At 35.6% G+C, this 26,008-nt stretch overlaps 1 protein-coding gene across 5 annotated transcripts in view; it reads right to left on the bottom strand.

The window, feature by feature from the left end:
• MARK1 (microtubule affinity regulating kinase 1) overlaps positions 1-26,008 on the bottom strand; it is a 149,070-nt gene that overhangs the window by 38,792 nt on the left and 84,270 nt on the right. For all 5 annotated transcript variants that reach the window (XM_059039758.2, XM_059039747.2, XM_059039791.2 and 2 more), the window contains exons 4-7: positions 12,384-12,432; positions 11,226-11,291; positions 7,276-7,346; positions 2,082-2,138 (exon numbers count right to left, since the gene is read on the bottom strand). In XM_059039758.2, the coding sequence (XP_058895741.1) occupies positions 2,082-2,138; positions 7,276-7,346; positions 11,226-11,291; positions 12,384-12,432 (243 nt within the window). The remainder of the gene's footprint in view (positions 1-2,081; positions 2,139-7,275; positions 7,347-11,225; positions 11,292-12,383; positions 12,433-26,008) is intronic.

Here is a 26,008-nt window from a genome sequence, read left to right as displayed (position 1 = left end):
CCACAACAGAAGAAGCCACTGCTGTGAGAAGCCCATGCACCACAACGAATAGTAGCCCCGCTCGATGCAACTAAAGAAAGCCCGCGTGCAGCAACGAAGACCCAATGTAGCCAAAAATAAATAAATAAATAAATGTATTTTTTTTTTAAAAAGAAGACATTCCTATGATTTATGTCAGGGTATGTTTTGCCTATGTTCTCTTCTAGGAGTTTTATGACTTATATTTAGGTCTTTAAACCATTTTGAGTTTATTTTTGTGAGGGTGTGAGGGATTGGTCTAATTTCATTGATTTACATGCAGCTGTCAAGCTTTCCCAACACCATTTGCTAAAGAGACTGTTTTTTCTCCACTGTATATTCTTGCCTCCTCTGTCTTTGTCATATATTTCTGGGCTCTCTATTCTGTTCCACTGATCTGTCTGTTTTTACACCAATACTGTTCTGATTACTGTAGCTTTGTAGTGCTGTCTGAAGTCTGGGAGGGTTATGCCTCCAGCTTTGTTCTTTATCCTCAGGATTGCTTTGGCAATTCTAGGACTTTTGTGGTTCCATATAAATTTTATTTTATTCTAGTTCTGTGAAAAATGTCATGGGTATTTCAATAGGGATTACATGAAATTTGTAGATTGCTTTGGGTAGTGTGGCCATTTTAACAATATTAATTCTTCCAATCCAAGAGCATGGGATATCTTTCCATTTCTTTGAATCGTCTTCAATTTCCTTTATCAATGTTTTATAGTTTTCAGCATATAGGTCTTTCACCTCCTGGTTAAGTTCACTCCTCCAGGCAAAAAAAATAAAAGCAAAAATAAACAAATGGCACCTAATCAAATTTTATAAAGTTTTTGCATAGCAAAGGAAACCATCAATAAAATGAAAAGATAACCAAAGGAATAGGAGGAAATACTTGCAAATGATGTGACCAACAAGAGGTTAATATTCAAAATACACAAACAGCTCATACAACTCAATATCAAAAACAAACAAACAAACAAAAATGGGCAGAAGACCTAAATAGTCATCTCTCCAAAGAAGACATACAGATGGCCAAGAGGCACATGAAAAGATGTCCAACATCACTAATTATTAGAGAAATGCAAATCAAAACCACAATGAGGTATCACTTCACATGGGTCAGAATGGCTATCATCAAAAAGTCTACAAGGTGTGGAGAAAAGGGAACCCTTGTGCACCGTTGGTGGGAATGTAAGTTGGTGCAGCCACTGTGGAGAAGAATATGGAGATTCCTTAAAAAACTAAAAATAGAGCTACCATATGATCCAACAATCCCACTCCTGGGCATATATCTGGAAAAGACAAAAACTCAATTCAAAAAGATACATGCACCCCAATGTTTATAACAGCACTATTTACAATAGCCAAGACACAGAAACAAACCATGTGCCTATCAACAGATGACTGGCTTAAGAAGATGTGGTGTGTGTGTGTATGTATATACACACAATGGAATATTACTCAGTCATAAAAAAGAATGAAATAATGCCATTTACAGCAACATGGATGGACTAGAGAATATCATACTAAGTGAAGTCAGAAAGAAAAAGACAAATATTATATAATATCATTTATACGTGGAATCTAAAAAATAATACAAATGAATCTATATACAAAACAGAAACAGACTCACAGATATAGAAAACAAATTTATGGTTACCAAAGGGGAAAGGAAGCAGGGGAGGAACAAATTAGGAGTATGGGATTAATAGATACATACTACTTTACATAAAATAGATAAGCAATAAGGATTTACTGTATGGCACAGGAACTATATTCAATACCTTGTAATAACCTATAATGGAAAATAATCTGAAAAATATATACGTAACTGAATCACTTCACTGTATACCTGAAACTAACATAATACTGTAAACCAACTATACTTCAATTTTAATAAAAAGAAAGAAAATACTACCCTTTATAAAAAGTTGCTACGAGAATTAAATAAAAACTAATTTCCTTGTACAGTGCCTGGCACAATTAGGCAATCAAAAAGACAGCTCTAATAGTGTCACATATCTGTTAATAATTAAGACATTTTTGTTATAAAACCAATCACTTACCTTAAGATCACGGTGAACAATGCACTTTTGATGACAATACTGTACAGCAGATACAATCTGAAATAAATATTTGGATAAAAGATTCAAAATTATTATGGTAAAAACTTCTCAATTTTTCCCCAATTATCATTCCAATTTAGAGAAATTACTAACTTGGATTTTAAAGTTACATTTAGCAATTTCACTGTTCCTTTATTTCAGAAAACCATACGTATTAAAGTTATGAAATTTTCACTTTTAAATGTGGACAACATGGAAAAGTAGTATTCTCTTGCTAAAATACACTAAAATATTTGTCAGAGTCCATGAAGATTTCTTTATGGGTTGTTATATTTCTCTGTTTACATGATACAATGTATACACTTTGTAGTTTTGGTCAAATGGCTTATCCCACTGTAGAAATAAGAATTCTGGCACACATCAATCAGCATTCCAAGATAGCTGGCTCAAGTTCAAAATGCAAAACTCTATTTTAGGAATTATATTACATGTGTTCAAGGCATGTTTGTTCAGGGAGGTCAACTGACCAAGAATTTATCAACAGGGTATTTAGCAATACCTTATTTTTGTCTCTTCATATAGGAAAAATTTTTGAGCCTTTAAAGGAAACCTAATTATCAAAAGAAAAGAGGTAAAAATGAAATGTAATCATAAACTTGCCATTAATTCAGCTGGGCAAAGCATTCCACCCTTGTAACTAGATTTTGTACACCATCTTAATTTTTTAACCATTACATAGGGCTCTTTGGGGATAAGTGCTAAACAGGAAAGAACCCAATGGTTAAAGGGCCAAAGATACAAATGAGAAATAGGTTATAAGCAATTCTATGATAGTTATACGCTTTATTACATAAAATACAGAAAAGGAAACAATCTGATAGCAATCAACTAAGCGTTACTTTGTACATCTAAGTATATCTGATGTATAGGAGGGCCATTTTAATGCACAGCAGAACATTCAATTCTGTGGATTCAGTTAAACGTAAACACAGTTTGAATGCTGAATATTGGTTAGGCATTTACAAATGGGGACAGAGATGAGATTTTTGCAAGTGTAAAGGTGATGTGAAGTATGACCATGCCAATAGGATACTGGTTAGAAAAAAAAAAACTTCAAAGTAGTACAAGTGAAACTGATATTTCAGTATTATAAAATTATTTTAATGTATATTAAAATGGTTCAAAGACAGAGAAGACATGAATTCAAAACAAAATCAACACACAGTGAGTAAGATGTAATTCAATTAAATTCATTTTGATTCAACAGTCAGTTTATTGAGTGCCTGCTATGTGCAAGAAAATGTGCTGGTTGCTAGGGGAATACAAAAATGTGTTCATGCACCCTACATGCACGCTGACTTTCAGGAGCTTACAGTCTGATTAGGAGGAAAAAATATGTTTATGAGTAGCTATACACACTACAAAGTAGAATCATAGAAGCAGAGGTACAAAGAAGTTAGGGAATCATAAAAGATAAAGAATAATCTCAGTTACTAGGTGATATTTGATCTAAGCACTCCATGAAGGATAGTAAAATTTTAAAATGTGGATGTTTGCGGATGGGGACGTAGTGGGTAAGATGGTAAAATGCACTGATTTTTTTTTTAGTTTTTGGCTGCATTGGGTCTTCATTGCTGCATGTGGGCTTTCTCTGGTCGTGGCGAGCAGGGGCGTTACTCTTCGTTGCAGTGCGCAGGCTTCTCACTGCAGTGGCTTCTCTTGTTGCGGAGCACGGCCTCTAGGTGTGCAGGCTTCAGAAGTTGTGGCACATGGGTTCATTAGTTGTGGCGCACAGGCTTAATTACTCCACGGCATGTGGGATCTTCCCGAACCAGGGCTCGAACCCGTGTCCCCTGCATTGGCAGGCGGATTCAAAACCACTGCGCCACCAGGGAAGCCCTGCACTGATGTTGAGGCAACACAATGTATTTGAAAAGTAGGTGAGAAAAATGGTAATTCTGGGAGTTAAAACCCTGACAGACAAGTTGGTAAAAGTCTCTGAATGAGCAGGTACTACAGAACCATGAACTGTGTTTAAGCAAAACAATTGTGAATGATTATAATCAATTTGAGGTGTGAGTCCTCCAAATACAGCAGAATCCTACACTGAATACACGTAGTATTAGTTTTCTTAAGCAATATGCTTCAAAATTCTAATATCCAATTTTCACCATGTAATTAAGGGAGACATACATTTATATGTAAATATTAATACATCTTATTGAATATACTATATAGGCTATAGGATGCTCATACTATAAGGCTATTTTTGTATCATAGATGACAGAACTTTGCTGATAATGCTATTATCTTTTTCAAGTCCCCTTCTCTTGATACAGTGAGGAAGGCATACTACAGATAATGATTTGGTTACCAAACATGCATTTCACATTAGACAGGATAGTTTCTATGAAAGCAGTTCTATAGGCACTTCTGGAATAAAAATCTCCTGAGTCTTAAAGACTTAAGAAGGGAAAGATAATTAATAATATCATCACACTTATCTAGTAGGGTACAATTTCTGCCATAAAAGAAGCTCTGGCGTCTGACTTGCTCACTGCAAGAACCCCCATGAGCAAGCCCAAGTTTTACTGCATTATTCTATGGCCAGACCCTCCCATCTCAAAACATTCTGTACCTCCACAAATAGGATGCAGAAACTTCCCTACAATCCTTTTGCTATGGATCTTGAAAACGTGATTGACAATCAGTCCTGCACTGACCCTAAGACCAGACATGTCAATGTTTTGCCATGAGGTGCAATTGTGGGGGGAGGATGCTTTGCAATTATTTATACGTGGGTCAGGAATTCCCAAGCTTTAAGTAGTAGCCTTGATACTGGAAGGGTTGAATCAACATTATGATTTTTCTTGCAGGCCCTCAAATCTTAAGGAAGGCAGAGGCATTGTATGGGCAATGACTGCGAAATTGGTCTTGAACTGTCCTAGTGTCTCTGCTATATTTAATGGTAGGGTCAAGGACATATCTTTACTAATACAGTACATTCCCTTTCACTGTTTAAGTTTTTAAAGTAATTTTACGAAATACAGAACAAATAAAAATAAAAGTAAATACACATTTATTAGAGTTTTAATTACACCTATAAAGAAAAACGTAGCAAAAATAAATTGAAAAACAAATGTAACTTTTTGCCAAATAACTATAAAATTGTGTCCCCCTGGTTTTTAAAAATGTGAGTTGGTTACCTATTTAATTTGGGGGGAACACATACAGATAGTAAATACATTTAATATTTATAATAAATAGATAATTATTTTTAAAATTGTCATTGTTTTACATTTTTAAATAGCATTCATTTAACACCCAACCTCTGATTTGATTTCAAAGTAATCCAGACTTTATTTTAAAAAAGAGCCAATTAGTAATTATTTGGATCTTTATGGAAATATCTGTGTCCCAGCCTGCTATCCTGCTCCCACCCATCTGTAGAGATGAGTAAGCTCTTTAAAATAGCACCTTCTCTAATTCCATATAGTACCGGTATAATTTCTGACCACAGTATGTTTTTAATAAATAAATAAAACCAACTGACTAAACAGAATAAGAGTGAGTAGTGACGGTCCTTAAAATACATATTAAAATCCCAATGGAAATATTTAATGTCAATTGGAATTTTCTTCCTAACAGGCTACTAAAACTAGTGTGACTGAGATGGAAAGAACAATGACATTTAAAGTGATGACTGTAGCTCTTTACTTAAGTAAGCCTGGACTTCCATTCCACGGCAGAAAAGAATTTAACAATATGTAGCTGAATACCATTCCATTTCTCAATGTTGCTTCCTCATTACCAGTTGTCTTTAGATTCAGCTGTTTTAAGTCAAATGCTCCTAGGAATCTATCCTAAATATAAGGGCTATGTTTATCTTCGGTCTAAAGCATTTCATGTATATTGTTCCAAAAAGTAACGATTCTGTGAGATATTAATAATAGAGGTTTCGCAAAATAAACTCACTCCACGATCGATCTGGAGGATGCTATGTCAAAAAAAAAAAAAAGTTGAACAGGTTTTTTTCCTCCCATCTTCTTCAGGACTTCTCCAATTGTTTACATGTTAACATACATGTAAAATCTCACAGAGGAAGATTTCACATCAGTAGTCAGTGTTTCCCAACCTTATTGATTACAGGATCCCTTTAACTGTAGAATAATGTTTACAGAAGAGATACTGAACTATTTTTAAATGAATATTTTAAATTCACTTAGGTAAAGTTTGGGATATAGTAAGTTGTCTGTTGAAACTTTACTTCAGTAAATTTTGTGGACAATTTACAATTTATTAATTGTCATTTCCACAGTAATTTATAAAGTATGGTAATTTTAAATACTTCATTCCTAAACATTAAAAACAAAATCTTAGGGCTTCCCTGGTGGCGCAGTGGTTGACAGTCCACATGCCGATGCAGGGGACACGGGTTCGTGCCCCGGTCCGGGAAGATCCCACGTGCCGCGGAGCGGCTGGGCCCGTGAGCCATGGCCGCTGAGCCTGCGCGTCCGGGGCCTATGCTCCGCAACGGGAGAGGCCACAGCAGTGAGAGGCCCACGTACCGCACAAAAAAAAAATAGAAGAAGAAAAAAAGAAAATCTTAGATGAACTTAAATTACTTTTTCTTATTTTATCATTTCTGTAACAAATCATATTCAAGTTGACCTGGAAATATCAATATCTTACCATATTCTTCACACTGGCAAGGTTCCTTCCCTACTTGACTAAATAAAATTGATCATAGTCTTTACGTCTACAAAAATATGAGTTCCAAAACTAAGACATCTTTAATTATTAAAAAAATACAAAAACCTCTTTAAACAGTACACATTTATACTGTACACATAAAGCTAATAATACTTGATAATAATTACTGGATAAAGGTTTAAGTATTTACTTTCTATCTCACTCTAGTCTGTACTTCCAAGACTATCAAAGTTATTAATAAGAATCTCACCTATAAACATTGTACTATTTATGATGAACTAGAAATAACCAATGGCAACTATTTTAAATTTAAATTCAGGAAGAACAAATTTCTTTTTAAGTTTTCCATTCTTAAAAAGTATAAGAAAGCAGGAATTTTTCTTTTTAAAGTACCATGTACTCTGAATTCCAGTTTGTGATACTGTCCATTGTACATCACTAAAAATATCAGCAAAACAAAGTTGAAAACTACTTTCCATACCTGCCTAAATTTTGCACGGGCCTCTTTTTCTTTCATTCTTCCATGGGCAACTAAGTAATCAAATACTTCACCTGAATCAGAAAGGTAAAGCAGGCAGTAAAATATACATAGATTTTTCAGTTAACAATATATGCAATGTCAAGTTTTTGCCTTGTATTTAAAGAAGCTTTTGGCCCACACTTTTCTGATAGTTCTATATAAATCACAACTACTATATGAATAGAAAAAAAAGGAAAAAAATACATGTAAAATTGAATATGGGTAGCGGCTTATGATTCAACAAAACTCTTTTAATAAAAAGTCATAAAAAACATAAGAAAACTTACTTTCTGCTTTCAAGTATTATGTAAAAATACAGTCAACTCTTTATTATCCATTCTAATAAAGGGAAGCCACAGCATGGGCAATCAAAAATTACATTTGGCTTTGTATTTGGGGCCTACATTTCAAATAAAATAAGAGAAGTCATATTATGTTGGCTCACTCTCTTCAAGTCTACTAGTCATAGAGTCTTGGTCAAATTCCATCTCTCTACCTCCATCCACACTGATTTCTTTCTTTTCCTTCCTACACTGATTATGTTCATTCTCACAGCACTCATTTCACCTGCATTGGTACTTAACTACTTATTATACAGAATGAAATCATCCTTGTGTGCATCTCCTATGACCCCAGATGAGCTGCAAACTCCTTGAATGCTGTCATCATACCCATACTTTACCTGTATCCCCATCCCCATGACAGAACACGAAATGGACAGACAATACGTATTTGTTGAAATAATTTAAAGATACTAGAAACTGTAAAAATGTTCTAATAGATCTTTTATTTTACATGTCTGTACTTTTTTTTTCATTTTTCTCTAATCAATAATAATAAAAAACCAACTAATGTTTAGTTACATTATCAAAAATAAAATATCTCAGTGTAAGGGATAAAATTTTTATATCCTTATAATTTGTACCACATAGATATATACATGTATATTAAAAACTCATAAAGTGGTTTAAAGAGATCTTGGAAAGTACAGCAAAGTGCTTAAAAACTCAGGTTTTAGAATCAGACCAATTTTGGTATGAATCCTTATTTAGCCCTAAGTAGCTATTGGGAGACATTAGGAAGATTTCTTAACTTCGTTTAGACCCTGTTTCTCCCTATTACCTATTTCACATGGGTGTTGTGAGGATTAAATGAAATAATGCACGTGCTTAGCACAGTGAGACTGGCATATAGTAAGCACTCAATAAATTATATATTTGTATTTAGGTATACAGATATATTACATATACATATATGCAATATCAATCCTAGGACATAAGTAAAATGTTAAAAATCAAATATGTAATGATGTATGTCAGATGAAACTAATAAATCTACAATGTTAGCATATTATATCAAGCATACTTAAATGATTAAATGGGATGATGAAAACAGAGAAATGAATAGATGCTCTAGTTGACCCATCATAGTAGTTAATTCTAGATATGTGAGTTTAGGCGGGGAAAGATATACAGCAGGAATTCAAAAATTTGGACTACTCTTAAGTTCTGCCTGAAACGCTCACACCCCCCGGATGTTTACATGATTCAGTCCTTTACTGATTATATATTATTTGTTTATAATTTGCTTCCCCAACTAGAACGTAATCTTTTTGAGGCCAGGGACCTTGTCTTTGCTCACCCATGTGTTCCTAGCACCTAGAATATCACTTAGTACACAGTAAACATTTAATAAATAATGTCTGCATGAACAAAAGAAGGTCTAAACCCACTATTCCAAAGCAGTCCTGACGCCTACTTTTAATAGGCTCCTTTGAATGAAACATGGTTCAAAATCATAAAGGAGTTCCCTGCCCTTCTAATCACTGAAGATCTTTTGCCCCATTAGTGAACCAGAATCAACAGATGTACTTCTGGCAAAGAGGCAGTTGTCTGACTCAACGCTTGTTCATGCTAGGATTCTCGTGTGCATGTCAGATTCAGTCCTAAAATATCTATAAATTTCAGAGGAAAAATATTAAGTGTTTTATTCTCTAGAGTCACCTTGCCATTTATAGATTAAAAAGGCAAGAGGATGATTCTAGATTTACTGCTACTGAACCATGATGGTTTGTTACAGGATCACTGACTGGCAAGACTCAAAGAACACCTATCCCTAGGAATCAGAACTGAATACGGAGCCACTGGCTGCGCTCCAGTACACACCTCTCTACACTACACTACACCCTTCTGCCCCTCCCAATGCTACTGAAGGAGGGCAGTGAGTACCCGACGTGCTGTCTATCACTCCAGCCATTGCTCCCCTTCATCAGCACCAATAAAGAGTTGACTGCACTTACCATTAATCGTTAAAGCAGTATCCATATTAATATTAACACAGCCTTGTGGCGGACCTTCATAAAAATAGAACAATGCCCACAGACCTTTAGCTGTCTATAATTTCTCATATCAAAACATGTTTAGCCCCACTCTTTAGACTTTAGATCACTAAAAAAAAAAAAGTCTAACTGGATAAACACTCAGGGTTTCAACAATGATGAACTGATACACAGATCTAACTACAGGATAGAAAAGTAGAGAAAGTTCATTATGTGGTATTTGTAGGTTCGTTAATTTTATTATAGATTAACATTTTATGCAAATTTGCATGGCTGTATTAATATTTCTTAAAATCCTATAATAATAAAAAACATTAATGATGTAGGTTTCCAGGTTAAGTAAAAAACCTACAATGAAATATTTTCAGGATGAAAAAAAGCTGTGCAAAAAACTAAATCTTTTAAAACTTTCAATCTACATAAAAAACTGAAAAAGCAATTAAAATCCGTTTAATATTTGTAGTAAATTTTTTTAGAAATCTAAGAGAGGGTATAAAAATACACAGCCTAGATGCTATAGACTAAAATAAATCCTCTTTATTCTAGTTACAGAAAATCTGAATCATCACAAAAATCTGTACACTTTATTAGCTAAAAGAACTCAAAACTAAATTCAACACTAAGTTTTTCAATTGATTAATGAAAAAAGGTGATTAGCCAAAGTGGTTTAAATAATTTCTGCTGCCCTCTCTCTTCTTCAATTGCTTAAATTCTGAGCCCTTAAAACCTTCAAGTATCCTCATTTTACTTATTAAATGATTTAACTCCATAAATTTTAAATCTGTTTCCGAGAAAGTTAAGTCTTATGCCTAAAAGAACAGTGAATCTGAGTCAATGTATCTCTCATTTGAGGGAAAGTATATGAAAATGATTTTGTATTATATATCAGTATTTAAAAATCATTCCTATTTTTGAACACTATACAGTCAGAATATATATTGGGTTGGCCAAAAAGTTCATTTGGGATTTTCATAACATCTTACAGAAGAACCTGAATGAACTTCTTGGCCAGCCCAATATTATATTCTACTAGAAGTGTATCTTACTATTTCCCCGTCAACTCAGTCTCCTAATTTATAAAATATATAGATCAATACCTGTTTAAATTGAAACATTTTATGGATTTCTTGAAAATTTATGTATATGGAGAATCTGTCATATATGAACAATCAGGGAAATAAACATCTGACCTAGAACATGCTTTTACTATAAACTTTATTAAATACATTCTGAATTTGAGATTTCCTGTTAATAGCCAAGAGCTTCTACTACTATTAATATTATTATATATTATATTATTTAGATAAGAATTGAAACATTAATAGATAACGATGCAAATTCAGAGTTTTGAGAAATGTCCCTAAGTAATTTTTAAATAAGCCAAAATCCTACTTTTAAATGTAGGATCAATAGGTCTTGAAACTAAACATTGAATTTTCCTTAAGATACCATTTAAAGGCATTTTATTAAACTATAGATTCATTAACATCAAAAACGACATGAATGTTAATGATTGGTATTAAAAATTCTATATGTCTCATCAAAGATAACTTTTCATTCCCTTCATCCTTACCTCCACTTGCGTATTCCATGACTAAATAGAGGGTCTTCTCTGTTTCAATAACTTCAAACAATTTTACTGAAAAAAGAAATTAGAGATATAACTCTGTGGTTGTGAGCACATATTGGATATGCTTTAAGAAACTTTAAGGTAACACTAAAGTAAAGGAAAATTTGAGTATTTACTAAAAATTATTAATTACAACTTAAAGTTTAAAATTTTTTTCAAGGGTTATTACGACTATGGAAGAAAACTATTTACTGTGAAGTGATTTGGAACCAACTGCTGGGTCAAAAGAGAGTTACATTTCTGGGATTAAAAAAATCATTCCTTTTCTAATTAGAATAAGGTAATAAAAAAAGAAAATCTTAAAATCAAAATAATAAAATTTTAATTAAAGCTTAAAAAGACACTATTATTATAATGAGCCTATCAAAAAATGTTAAATAATCTTTGGTACAGAAACAAAAAATTTTATAATTATGTGATATTTTAAAAGTTTCTGATTAAAAAAATACTGAATTATGAGACTTATGTATTGACAAACAGTTGAAATTACACACCACAAGTAACTGCATGAGTGTCTCTAATATAAGATTTTTAATGTGCAAGAAACACATGATTCAAAAATAAACAGATTAAAAGAAGAATTGCTCTTTACTTCTTACAATCCAATGACTTTGTATAATATATTTAATCAATAAACTTACTTGTAAATATGGGGGAAAAACAGAACTTATGGAAGTAAATTCACTAAAACAAATCAACTCTATTTTCTTTAAAATTCAAACTATTTATTTTGCTTATAAACTATGATCAAGCCCAAGTGCATATTATCAAAATATCTGGAATTATTTTTTATAAATACCTAAATGGCATGCAATCTCTGTTTAGAGAGATTTAGTAAGGAGATACAAAAATCATTTATATGCTTTAACTCCAAGTCATATATATTATTTTAGTGACAAGCAGAAGACAGCAAGGTAGTAGAAAACTACAATTTGTAGCCTTCAGTTAACTTCTTTATAATTTATTTTTACCCAAAGTATCACTTTTTGAGGTTATCACTTTTCCTCATTTTATATAAAATATCCTTAAAATTGTATCCTTTCAAATAGCCTCAAATTAAGGAAAATGCTTTACCATTAATTGTATATATAAATTTCATACCTATGTTAGGGTGATTCAATATCTTCATTATTCGTACTTCTCGAAACAACTGTTAAAGAAAACAACCGAACAATTTTGTTAAAAAAGAACACTCAAGGAGAGAACCAATCAAAACATCTATTTGAAGACATTTATCTGCTTATAAGACACTACAGGATTCTGGTCAAATAAGAGATTTACTTCACAATCCCAACTCTAATTTTGCTGAGACTTGGTTCCCAGGACAATTTTAACTAATGAACTCAAATGGTTGTGTGTGTGTGTGTGTGTGTGTGTGTGTGTGTGTGTGTTTGTGTGTGTTTGTGTGTGTATGTGAATATACCATATACAGTAAAACAAACATTTATTTGAATACTCATTACTAGGAATAAAAGAAAAACACTGGGAATGAAACTAAATGATCATTCACATGATTTTTATCAAAAAAAAAAACCTTCCTTGGGGTTTGGGGGGCCTGATTCTTTAATCACCTCTATTGGTTGATGAGACTATAAACAACTATGAATAAAGCTGTATAAACCATGTGTAAGTTTCTGTGTGGACATAAGTTTTCAATTCACTTGGGTAGATACCAAGGAGCATGATTGCTGGATGGTAGAGTAGAGTATGTTTAGTTTTATAAGAAACCACCAAACTACCTTCCGAAGTGGCTGTACCATTTTGTATTCCCACCAGCCACGAGAGTTCCTGTTGTTCCACATCCTTGTCAGCACTTGGTGTTGTCAATATTTTGGATTTTCACCATTCTAACAGGTGTGTAGTGGTATCTGTTGTTTTAATTTGCAACTCCTAATAATGTATGGTGTTGATCATCTTTTTATATGCTTATCTGCCATCTATATACTTTCTCTGATGAGACCTCTGTTCAGATCATTTGACCATTTCTAAATCAGTTATTTGTTTTCCAGACTCCTTCCAATCCTCAACAATACCCAGATGCCAGTGGACAGCAGTAAGCATGGAATACTCATCAAATACCATGTAGATTCTAGTTAGCGACGTCAGAGAATATGTCCTTCCCATGAGCAGCCCTGGAGGCCCTGGGCAGAGGAAGCCGGAAGTCACATACCCTCACCTCCTCCTCAGGGGTCTCAGAGGGGTAAGGGCCTCAGGTCAGCAGAGAGGAGTGTGGACTCTCACTCCTGTGAATATGCAGAGGGAGGATTGAGGGGACCTCCTATACCAAGACAGAGGGGATGCCGCCCATACCCGGTGTTTCTCACGATTGGCAGCAGGGGCAGAGCTGTGTGGGGTCTCCTGTATTCCTGGTGGGTAGTCCCCTCAGAATGCACTCAGGGTTTTTATCTTGGTTTCTGACACCACCTGGGTCTCCTCACTCTGCTTCTGACGTCCCCCCTAAAAATAAGGCCCTCACTTCCCTGAGAAAACCAAAGAGGAAGTAAGGCGGCACCTCATCAGGTGACCTCTGCCCACGGGTTCCTTGGTCTGACAGCAGAGGTAGACTCTGGTTTAGATTTTCAGAGGATCTGTACTTCTGGTTTCAACTTTTTTTTTCTTATTATGGCACATCAGCAGATAAAATTCACACATAATATGAGCACATAAAATTTACATATAACTGTAAAATCATAACTCACAAATCTGATGATCCTAGGTTCTACTATAAGCAGAATTTTTTCTCCAGAAAAACAAGTCAAATATTATGCCTGCCTCTTATTTTTCCATGGCTTTCATAAACCCGTTTTATAAGCACTGAGTAATAAAATAGTCCATTTAACATTTAAAATATCATTTTATAAGAAATATACCTATTTGTAACTAAAGTAATTTTTTTAAAGGTTAAACTTTATTATTTAAAAATATTGACTTTTGGGGCTTCCCTGGTGGCGCAGTGGTTGAGAGTCCGCCATGCCCCGGCCCGGGAAGATCCCACATGCCGCAGAGCGGCTGGGCCCGTGAGCCATGGCCGCTGAGCCTGTGCTCCGCAACAGGTGAGGCCACAACAGTGAGAGGCCCGCGTACCAAAAAAAAAAAAAAATTGACTTTTTATCCTGAATCTCCACCCTGCACCCCAGGAATGTATTATAAAAAATAAATACAGATAGTCCCTATTTTGGTTTTGCTGTACTATACAGATTTTAAAGTTTTTGGACCTATTATTAATATGAGTAGCATTACTATAAGTTTCATTTGCATTCATTAGTATTACCATTATTATGTATTTCTTTTTAAAAAAATTTATTGAAGTATAGTTGATTTACAATGCTGTGTTAATTTCTGCCGTACAGCAAAGTGATTCAGTTATACATATACACATATTCTTTTTCATATTCTTTTCCATTATGGTTTGTCACAGGATGTTGAATACAGTTCCCTGTGCTATACAGTAGGACCTTGTTGCTTATCCATTCTATGCATAATAATTTGCATCTGCTAATCCCAAACTCCCACTCCATCCCTCCCCCTAACTGCCCTCCCCCTTGGCATCCACATTCTGTTCTCTATGTGAGTCTGTTTCGTAGTTAAGTTCCTTTGTGCCATATTTTTAGATTCCACGTATAGGTGATATCACATGGCATTTGTCATTGTCTTTCTGACTTATTTCACGTTAGTATGATAATCTCTAGGTCCATCCGTGTTGCTGCAAACGGTGTTATCTCATTCCTTTTTATGGCTGAGTAGTAGTAGTATGTATTTCTAATAGAAAAGTCCTCAGTAACAATCTTGTTCTCCTATACTTACATGTAAATGAACTACCTGTTTTCTTCATTGAGTGTTGCTTTCTTATTAAAATTTTATTTATCTGTTAAGTTGTGAGATGTGACTATACAGTCACAACTCACAAGCACTACAGTACAGAAGCCTCTGTAACTGGCCTCCACGAAACCGACTGTCACTCGGCATTGCCTCTGCAAAACCTGCTGAGCACACTTTGTGCACCCTCGATGCTCACTGTTCGAGGTGCTTCCTGCACCCCTATACTTCCGCGGTTAAGCAGCATGCTTACCAAAGGTTATTTAGATTTCAGACGTGTCTGTCAGTTACAGCTGTTACTGCAAATAGATCATTCAACTAATGTATTGGTTTTCTATTGCTAAGTAACAAATTACCACACCCCAGCAACTTCTAACAACACACATTTATTATCTCACTGTTTCTGTGTATCAGTATTCACTGTGCCTTGTGGTCACGGCTTAACTGGGTCCTCTGCTGGGGGTCTCACAAGGCTGCCATCAAGGTGCTGTCCAGGCTGCACTCTCCTCTAGAGGCTCGACCGAGGAAGAATCTACTTCCAAGCTAACCCAGGCTGTGGGCAGAATTCATTTCCTTACAGCCCTAGGGTTGAGGACCCTGGCTTCTTGCTGGCTCTCCTGGAGGCTGCCCTGACCTCTCAGAGACTGCTCACAGGTCTTGCCAAGTAAGCTTCTCCAACGCAGCCGTTGACTTTATCGAGCCAGCAAGGATAATCTCTAGAGAAAGTTGGCTAGCAGGTCAGTCTTATATAACATAATGTGATCGTGAGAGTGAACTCTCGTCACCTTTTCCTAATTCCACTGGTTAGAAACCAGTCACAGATCCTGCTCACACTCAAAGGGAAGTGATTATACAAAGGTGTCAACACCAGAAGGCAGGGATCACCGGGGTTGCCTTAAGGTCTGTCCAACAAGATTAAATTTACATAAACCAATGAAGGACAAGTATGCTGTTTAACAAAACAAACCAAATTGAATACTTTCTAAATACTAGATAAGAGCTGTTAAAGAGATTGCTGTCCTGTTAGGTGTGGGCAAGAAGACTGTAAAAGATTAAAAGAAAATCTAGGATTCTGCTCTCAGATCACTTCCCAGGAGTCTTTAAATTCTCCATTAATTAAAATAAGAAACCAATTAGAAATAGCAGCAAACATGGGTTTACGAGTATGACTTGTACAAGATAAACAAAGCCAATCAGTAGACCCAAATTTAAAAGAGAAAAAAATAGATAAAGCTTTGCACCTAAATGAAAAGATTGGCTGATGAATATATATTTATGTGCTCAATTTAAATGTTAAATGCTTGTATAATTTTTAATAATTCCTCACTTTAACCTACTTTTTCGATTACCAGTCCTTACTGCCCCGTGGAAGAGGGCTTCTGCCTTACTTTGTAACTGGCATAGGTACCTCCAGGAAGTGTGGCCCATTAAGTTGTAGCATGAGTATGCCACACTGGCTCCTTCATTCTATCTTCTTTCTCTTCTGTCTCAAGAAAGAACATCAAATTGCAAGAGTGAGAACAAAATTGTCACATGGGTAATCTTGAATTTACTCTTGTTAATTTTTATGACGTTATCGGCCAGTTCAGTAGTTTATTCTTAGAAGCAAACTGGCTGAGTCACATCTGATCACTAATTAAAACATACTGGCAGCTCCATGTTTGAGAATAAGTAATCTAAAGGAACGGACAGCTACACATCCTTCAGGCATTCCCCTATAAACACTGTCTTTTGGTTGTTTACTTGATTGAGTGGTGCTGAATTCGTGAATTTAGTCCTTGACTGGAGTCTAGAACGTAGCTCTTCTGTTCTACAGAGATCCGAGATGAACTGGGGAACAGTGTTAAAATCGTCCTGTGAAAAGTGGGGCACTTAACAAAAACCGTACCTGAACAGAAGGCCGCTCCACTTCCACCTGGAGATGAAGCCAGAGACATACCACCCCTTTCTCATCAGAAAGGAATTTCTTATTCCAGTTAAAACAATAATATAGTCATCGGGTTCCTACATCTCAACGTCTTGAATACATTGTTCTATTCATAGTTTCCTCTCCTTCAGCATTTTTTTTAAAAAAAGTTTTATTTAGATATAGTTGATTTACGCTGTTGTATTAGTTTCAGGTGTACAGCAAAGTGATTCAGTTATACACACACAAATACATATATATACACATATATTCTTTTTTAGATTCTTTTCCATTATAGGTTATTACAAGATATTGAGTATAGTTCCCTGTGCTCTACAGTAGGTCCTGGTCGGTTATCTATCTTATCCCTCAGTAGATTTTGACAAGGAGTGAGAAGAAAACTATAAAAACAAGCAACGGCATGAATGTGTGTATAAGCTGAGTGTGTGCTGGCTAAAAGTGACAAGCAGTTGTGGAAAGAGGGAGAGTGGCTGCCGATGGAAGAAGTGGTGAGGGGGTTTTAAGTGGCATATTGACTCGGGACAATGAAATGCCAGAATCCCGCCCCGTCAATCACCCTTACTCCCAAGGAAACACTTGAACTGTCAGCCAGGTTTGTCATTAACGTTCTAAATCTAGAAAATAGGGGCCAATGGAATAGTACTAGCACGTGGATTCAGTAAAGGGCTATGATGTTTCTTCCTCTTCACGACTCCCCATAACCTCTTCCTAAACTCTAATATTCTAGTTGGTTGCACAGAGGAAAGAGACTGGACTAATGTCAAAGTCTTCTGCACCAGCCCGCTGAGTCAAAGGCAGTAGAAGAGGGAGAGACAGTGAGCTCCTTGTACATATTTGGTCTTTGCACCCAGAAGAGACCTTTACCAGCAAGGATGCCAACCTTATCCGTGCTTGCCCTTCCTTAGGAGAGGGGGGAAGGAGGTGACGGGGAAAGGAGAGCTGAACATTTAGACCAAGATAAGAAGTTTACCCTGAGATGGAGAGTTGTTGTAAAAAAAAAAAAAAAAAAGTCAATTATTGTATGTCCAGGCACAAGTAAGGAAAACAGAAGTTTGTGAACATATTAAATAGGCCCACACTACTATCTGAGTTCCTGATTCTAATTTTTAGTCCTATTTTTCCTTTCTCATTTTTAAACTGTGACATCATGATGTTCCTAGCATACCCAAATTTAGCAGGAGGGCTCTGAATTCACTAATGCCTTTCAAACTACCGTTTCAATTTTGCTGTCAGCTGAAAATTAAGGCCAGAGTTTGTTAGGATTGTGTGTTGAAGTAAAGAAGTTAAGTGCGGAGAGAAGGCTTGAGACGGGTCTATGACTAAGTGGCAGGGACTTCACTGTTCGGACCTTGTGACAGCTGTTCTAGTTGTTCAGAGGCCTCTATTGTTTCCTCCTTGGTTCTTGGCTTTGTTCTAGATGACTGAAGTTAGTGAACAATCCTCAATTCTGTGGACAGGTATTTACTTTCCAGTTCAGTCCTTCCTGGTTAGAGCTTAGGGTCAGGATTAGGCAAAGTCCATTAGTGTTAATCAATACATATTTGCCTTCATTATTTCTTCTCTCAACTACTCTGTTCCTTCCTACCTCTTCCATTCCTTCTGCCTATAATTACTTTTTTTTTGATGGTGGAAAAATCTGTTCTATTTAGAAGCAGTCAAGTGGACATGGCTTAGACAACCCCCACTCTATGTACTCTCAAAGCAGCACAGCCAGGGGCCGAACACCTATCATCCTTTCTCTACCAGCCCTGCTCACCGTGCTGCCCTTGGACTCATCAGTGTCACAGGACTTCTTCACTACTTCCTGGATCTTGAGGCAGATGGGGAACAACTCTGTGGCCACGGGGAGCTTGACAAAAGCTGTGGTCAAGCTTGCTCCCCACAGGAGAGCTCTTCCAGGCTGTCAGCAAAGTCACAGTAGACTGAGCTCATAAAAGGAGGGTGACGTTTGTTTGTGCCTTTTAACACAAACTTTGTGGCCTTTCAAGTACTTTGCTCTGATTTGGGTTTGAGGAGGGGCAGAAGGCCTTCTTTACCTTCACCGTAAACTCTGTAAAAATCCGACGTATATCTCTGACAGCAGTTTACTGGCCTATTAATGTGGAGTGTGGGTGCTGTGCTGTACCCTGCAGGTGACGTTCAGCTCCAAGAGACAGTTAGGACCTTGTGTAGACTTTGTCTCGGAGACGCCAGTCATGGAGCTATATTAACAGAATCTCATAGATTAAACTCTCAGCTTTTTAATTTCTAGGATCACCATTTCACTCCTCTTTTACTTGAGACATCGTATTGGGACACCAAAATATTTTATAAAGTTACTGCTAGTGCCAGTATAACAACTTAGGCTGATTTCTTAAGTTCTTCCCATGAAACAGTAGTTCAGAAAAAGAAATCTGAACATAATTAAATTAGTATATATTGATGATTTCTAACTAGAAACATAAAATGATTGTTTAGTATTACTTCCAAACTTGACAACTTATAGTCAGTTATTCATTGCAGAATAATAGGCTGTGCCACTTTGCCAAAATTTGTCTTTGTACATGAATTATAAGATTCTTATTTCTTATGAACTGGTACCAAGTTTATATATAGTACTAGAGTCTTTCCCAAGGCCTTGTACAACTTTGGGCTCAAGTTGGTGCTAAGTAAATAAAATTGTTTGAGATACCAAATCAAATAATTTCAGAGAGAAGATACTAAACATAAAATAGATTAAATTTGAAAAGATGTCCAATCTCACTATAAAGAAATCATGGAAATTAAAACAAGATACCATTTTGCTTCTATAAGGTTGGCAAAAGTTAAGAAATCTGATAATATAAAGGGCTGACAAGAATGTGAAGCAAAAGTAAATTGCATACAATGTTAGCAGAAGTAGAAATTGGTGCAGCCACTTTGAAGAGCAATTTGACATTATTTAATACAGTTGAGGATATGCATGCCCTTCAACCTTATTCTACTTGGAGAGATATACTCTTCTATACATCTTCACAAAAAGATATATCATTACAGCATAGTCTGTAACAGCAAAAACAAAAAGCTAACTGGAAAAAAAAACACTAAAACAACAGGAACAATCTAAATATAAACTAACAGAAATGAACTAACTGTAGTAGATGTCTATTAATAAGAACATGGGTAAACTGTTGCTTATTTTTACAACGGCATATAATAATAGTGAAAATAAATGAACTAGACTATAGAGACTAACATGACTAAAACTGTAAGACAATGCTAAATGAAAAAAGCAAGTTGCAGAAGAATAGAAAGTTTAAAAATAAATAATACATAGTATTTCATGTACAGATACACATGTGAAATTGTTTTAAAAAACATAAATGGGAATAAGACGAAATTCAGAATAATAGTTATTTCTAGGTAGAAAAATACAGGAATAGAACCAAGAAATGGCACACAGGACTTCAATTGCATCTGCAGAATTTTATCGTGTAAAAAAAATGATTAGAAATGAAACCTTTTAGTCCAATAAATAAATATCATGAGAAAGCAAGTTTTTTAAAATGGGAAAGATGTTTTGAAGTCTCCATCCAAAAATTAAAAATAGACTAGTGTACTGTATCAACAAACTGAACTTAGAAAAAACAAGAGTATGACTCAAAATAACTAAATGCAAATATGATTTTTAAAACAGCCAGTTAGTCTAAAATTCATAGGTGATTTAAAGATTTCTAGCTTCCTCCATTTCCAAGAGAAAATTCTTCCATATCTATTTCAGAAAATAGTATATACTTTCTTGAGAATACAGAAATAGATGTATGCTTTACAGCCAAAAAAGACCAAGCAATTAAAACAGGTCTTCAGAGTCAGGGCCAGAATACGAGAATCAAAAGCAAAACGCAGGGACTTCCCTGGCAATCCGAGGTTAAGAATCTGTGCTTCCACTTCAGGGGACACAGGTTATATCCCTGGTACACGCCACGTGATGCGGTCAAAAAAAAGCAAAATCCAAACAGTACTACTCAAACCAAAACCGAAAAAACTCAAGTGATTGTTTATAAATAATTCTTGGTTATGAGTGCTTAATTTTAAGAAGAGCAGGGGGATTTAACACTGTTGTTGAGACAGGAAGCTTTCCCTGAAGAAATGACTCTAAGGCTGAAATGTGAGAAATGAGTAAGAATTAAGTGAAGAGGGAGTGATAAAGGATTATCCATAGGGTGGGGTGAAAAGCTGCAAAGGCCTGGTAGCTAGAAGAAAGAGTAGTAATAGGAGCAGACGAAAGAAAGTCAGTGAAGTTGGAAGAGTAGGGGATGAGGAGAGCAGGGAGAAGCTGGGGAGAGTTGGTGGACCATGGGGTGGAAGAAGAAAGTAGGGCCTGTCCACCATGGTAAGGAATTTGATTTCTAGACTCCAAAACAAAGGGAAAGTCAACTAAAAGCTTAAATAGAAGGATGACATAATCAGACATATTTTGCATCCTTGATGACTTTTTAAACTCTCTGTGTGTGTGTGTGTGTGCGCACGCACGCGCGCACGCGCGCACGCGCAGAGATGCAAAGTGCAGAAAGACGGATTAGAAGGCTACTGGGGTAGTCCAAGGGAGAGATAACAGTGCTGTCTAGAGGATCATGATGGAAAACGACAAAAGCAAACATTCTCAAAAGATATGTAAGAAATAAAATCAGCACAACTCAAGGTCATATTAGATGGTGAGAAGGAAGGGGAGGGAGGGGTCAAGGATAACTCTAAGGTTTCTGACTTGCACAACTTGGGGACAGTGTCATTCACTGAGACAGGGAGGACACTGGAAGAGCACTAGGTGGGCAACGTACCAAGCAGGTGGGGTGGAGATCACGAGTTCAGTTTTGGACATAGTAAGTTTGGGTTATCTTTGAGGGATTACCAGCAAACATAGGGGAGGTCTGAGTTGAAGATATACATTTGTGAGTTTGCCTACCAGTGGTAATTTAAACCAGAGTTACCTTTGAGACAGCCTAGGAAGAGAATACAGAAAGAGAAGTCCTAGGACCGTGTCTTGTGAAACTCCAACACTGAGCGGCCCACAAAAAGGACAATGAGTCCACTTAAAGGAAACAGAAAAGGAGGGGCCAAAAATGCAGAGGAAAACATAGGAGAAATATAATCTTCTTTCAATAAATACTTGTTAGATTAAGAATTAATTAATGAACACATGTACTGGGCTCCATGACGTGTAGCTTGAACAACAAGACAGTTTCCATTTCCAGTTTTACTTTTTTTTTTTTTACTTTTTAATTTCTATTAAATTAAAAAAATCCTAAGTCACAATCATTGATTGGGGGAAGGAACAAAGCACTGGGTGATGTGTCAGAGGCGTTCAGATTAATTACTGGATCCAAACTTACAAAAGCATTTCTCCAAGAAGACTAGGCACAGCTCTCAGACGAATTCTAGGCTGCTGATCTAATCACAGTAAAAGGTTAGAAGACTGGAAGTTTCAATTTGAGGGGTAATAGCAATGGGTTCTTAATATACTCTTTGGATATGCTTGTGTTGGAAGGTATTCTTCATATTTGGATGTAACATTGTATGTTAAACTTGCCCAATAATATGTCATTGAACCCTTTGTCCAATCACTAATGAGGGCTAAAACAGGGTTTAGAAAAGTCAGATTTTTGGTCAGTGAACTGCTTAAAATACAGTTTGGTCCTTCCAGAAAATCTGGTTACCTTACCTTCAACATTTAAACTGTTGATATTTTAGCTAGACATTAACATTATTGATATCACCTTTTAAAAGAAACTTGTTTGAACAACTTCTCCCTCAAATCCATTGTTATTTCAGTGTGAAAGATATACTTCCCACCAATTCTTCACACTGTATGCTAAAGAAACATCTTCCAATAGCCAAGATTTTATGATAGTCCCTGTTTTCAGTATTCCTTTAAAACCGAATCAAGATCAGAGGTTATGTTACTGAGCACAGATGTCATGGAGAATGAAGCAATGAGTGACTGGGCATTAGGTATGATCTTATTTATTCACATAGTAGTATCATTCCTTGCAGTATATATATTAAAAAATTCAGTAATGATTCAAAGACAACTTCTGCAGTCTACAACCCAGCTCACTAAATGCTAACCCTTCACTTTTGACTTAGGTTTTCACTGATCCACAAAAGAATTGGTCAAGACTTTTCCTTCAAATGATCCACACACACACAAAGAACTGTATGGAAGAAGTACTCAGCATGGAAGTGGTTTTGTGCAGCTACAAAGTGAAATATGCTATCAAGCACACATATGTGAGAGTACCTGGTATTTCGACCTATGTCCAACAGAAAGATCTGTTAAGGAATATTGCCAAGAAGCTTCTGCTTTCTCCTTGATCAAAAATATTTCTCAATAATTATACGATTTCTTTTACAAATTTGGTTTCTTGATAATTTGCTAAAAGAAATGTAATTCTGAATTGCTTCCATGGTTCTGTCCTCTGCTCTACTTTTAGTGACCAAATTCATCAACATGATAAAGATTATTTTGCAGATGTTCTGGAAAACTTAACTAGCTTACCAGAGAGGTCTCTGGGCTTTATCTGAAAACTCACTAAAGTATAAATGGCTTAGGTCACCTTTTGACAATGTTTTACACAACAGGTAACACACTAGACACTAGCAGCAAATGGATCATTCACTTAACCCTAATTTCCAGATGTCAGTTATTGAAATTTTTTTACACTTGCCCTGCTTGTGCAAAATCACTGTCACAAGGATTTTCATTCTTTATAACTGGGATGCAGCACTCCTCTTTATTATTTAATGAGTTGTAGTAGTCTTGTTTCCGTTTTCATTACAGGTTTTACTATTCAGCAAATCACTTCTGAACCACCGTGCTATTTTTGTGAGTTTGAAATACAGTGCAACACAGTAAAACAACAGAAAATGCAAATTAACAAGCAATACACAGAAGACAGATAAACCGTACCCTGGTGACTGCGATCTGAGACAAGCTAACACAAACTGTCATCTGTGTATAAACTAATGTGTCCAAGTTTCAAACTTGGTGGAATTTCAGAGGAAACGATAACTAACCTTACATTTCAAGTCTGTGAACTAAGAATAAAATTGCTTCATCATTCTGCTTTTCCTCCAACAGTAACAGGTTGCTTAAAAGATCCCCAGGAATCACGAGTATAGTTCATAGACCCTAGCCTAAAAAACCACTAATGTATGAGGTGGGAGTCATTCTCCAAAGAGGAAGAAGGAAATAAAGCACATATGTCAAATAGCTCTTAAACTATGAAAACTTATTAAATTGGATTCCATTAATTTAAAATATGTAATACAAATAATATGAGCATATTACATGAACAATGTTGAAGCCAAAGATGCTTAACAATTCCAAAGACCAAACTGTTTTTAAGAACGTTAGAATTTTGGAACTGTTGGAGTATCAAATTTAGATTACTTTTATCTACCATTGATGTTGACAAAGTTAAGTAATATTTCCTATAAATACGTTATACACAAAAGAGAGTAAAGGAGGGGAACCAGCTTCAATTCAGACCAAGTCCAGAACAAGATTTAACCAAACACTTTTGGGTTGAGATGAGATTAAAATGAATCCTTACTGTAAATGTATGTGCTGTCATTATCTGCCTTTTAACAGCACACCTAAGACATGGAGAGCCATTTTGCTATTTTTTACCTATAGGACTTGACTGTCAATGCTAAGGGAAAAAAAAATGATGACTTTTAATTCCGTTTCTTACATTTTTATTTTTTAGATATGACTGACTGGGAGATGCTCCCAGCATTCAATGCGTAAGGCCAAATGATGAACGTTCTACAATGCACGAAAACTAAGCAAGGCTCGATTTGTTTTTTTCCAAACCTTTTAACAAAAAGTGAATCTATGAACACAAATAAAAATTATTTTGAAAACAACAAAATACACACAGTGTACTGGCTACACTTGGCAAATTTCAATCTTTCCTTTGTTTTTGTTTTTACAGATTAAAGAAAACAAAATTGCCATCATTTTTTATATGCCTGTTTGGAAAAGCAACAATTTATCAGCAAGATTAGCAGAATTTATAATAGAAATTACATCAACAAGTATATTTTTTATCTGAATAACACTCCACCTTCATGTCTGCATGTTCACATGTTTCAATAAGCGTGACTTTGGTTCTAGAACCTTCTCTGGTCCCCCCTGGGAAAGACAGAGCGGGGGTCACATTACTGTGCCTCCAACGAGCACAACAGGCCTGGACTAGTTCTAAATGTCACTTAATTTACCAGAGTAACCCACAGATTAACCTAGGAAAAGTGACAAGGCTAGGAGGTCCATGGACTGGGCCACTGGGCTGGTATGTAGTCTGCAATGTAAAAGGATTCCCACGAGAAGGGCAGGCAAAAATCTGCCCCGCTGTGGCTCTAGTCCAGGAAAACACAGCATCTTTGGATAACTCGTCTGCCCAGGGAGGAGGCCTTTTTATAACGCATACCTCTAAATCACGATTAGCTGAAAACGCATACCTCTAAATCATGATTAGCTGAAAGATGGGTGCTAGAAGTTTCTCCCAAAAAACATCCAATAAAGTATATTATCTCATACTCATAGGGAAAAAAAATCCAGCAAACCTTTCATGTTCTCACAGATGAGAAATACTAAAGCTATGAAAAATTATATTGGTTGTCAAATTTAAAAGGAATCTCAGTAAATACAAACACAGATCTCTAAGTAGAAATATATAAAATAAACTGAGTTATCTGGCACTGAGACAAGTGGGAAGTCTTGATATCACAGACCCAAATTTTTAATTTAATGGTAGAATCACAGCAGGTGTAGTTAAACATACTATACTAAAATTTTCTTATAAAATTCTGTTTTAAAGATCCAAAGTTATTTACATCACACATATGTGACCACAATTCCATTATATTCTAATAAAAATCATAATGTACTTTATATATATATTATACATAAATATTATATAGTGAGCTATATACAAACATATATGACATAAATGTTAAAATA

Source organism: Kogia breviceps, chromosome 1, assembly GCF_026419965.1.
Source record: "Kogia breviceps isolate mKogBre1 chromosome 1, mKogBre1 haplotype 1, whole genome shotgun sequence".
Lineage (NCBI taxonomy): Eukaryota > Metazoa > Chordata > Mammalia > Artiodactyla > Physeteridae > Kogia > Kogia breviceps.
The sequence above is the reverse complement of the archived record's forward strand: the minus strand, read 5'-3'. Positions and strand labels throughout refer to the sequence as shown.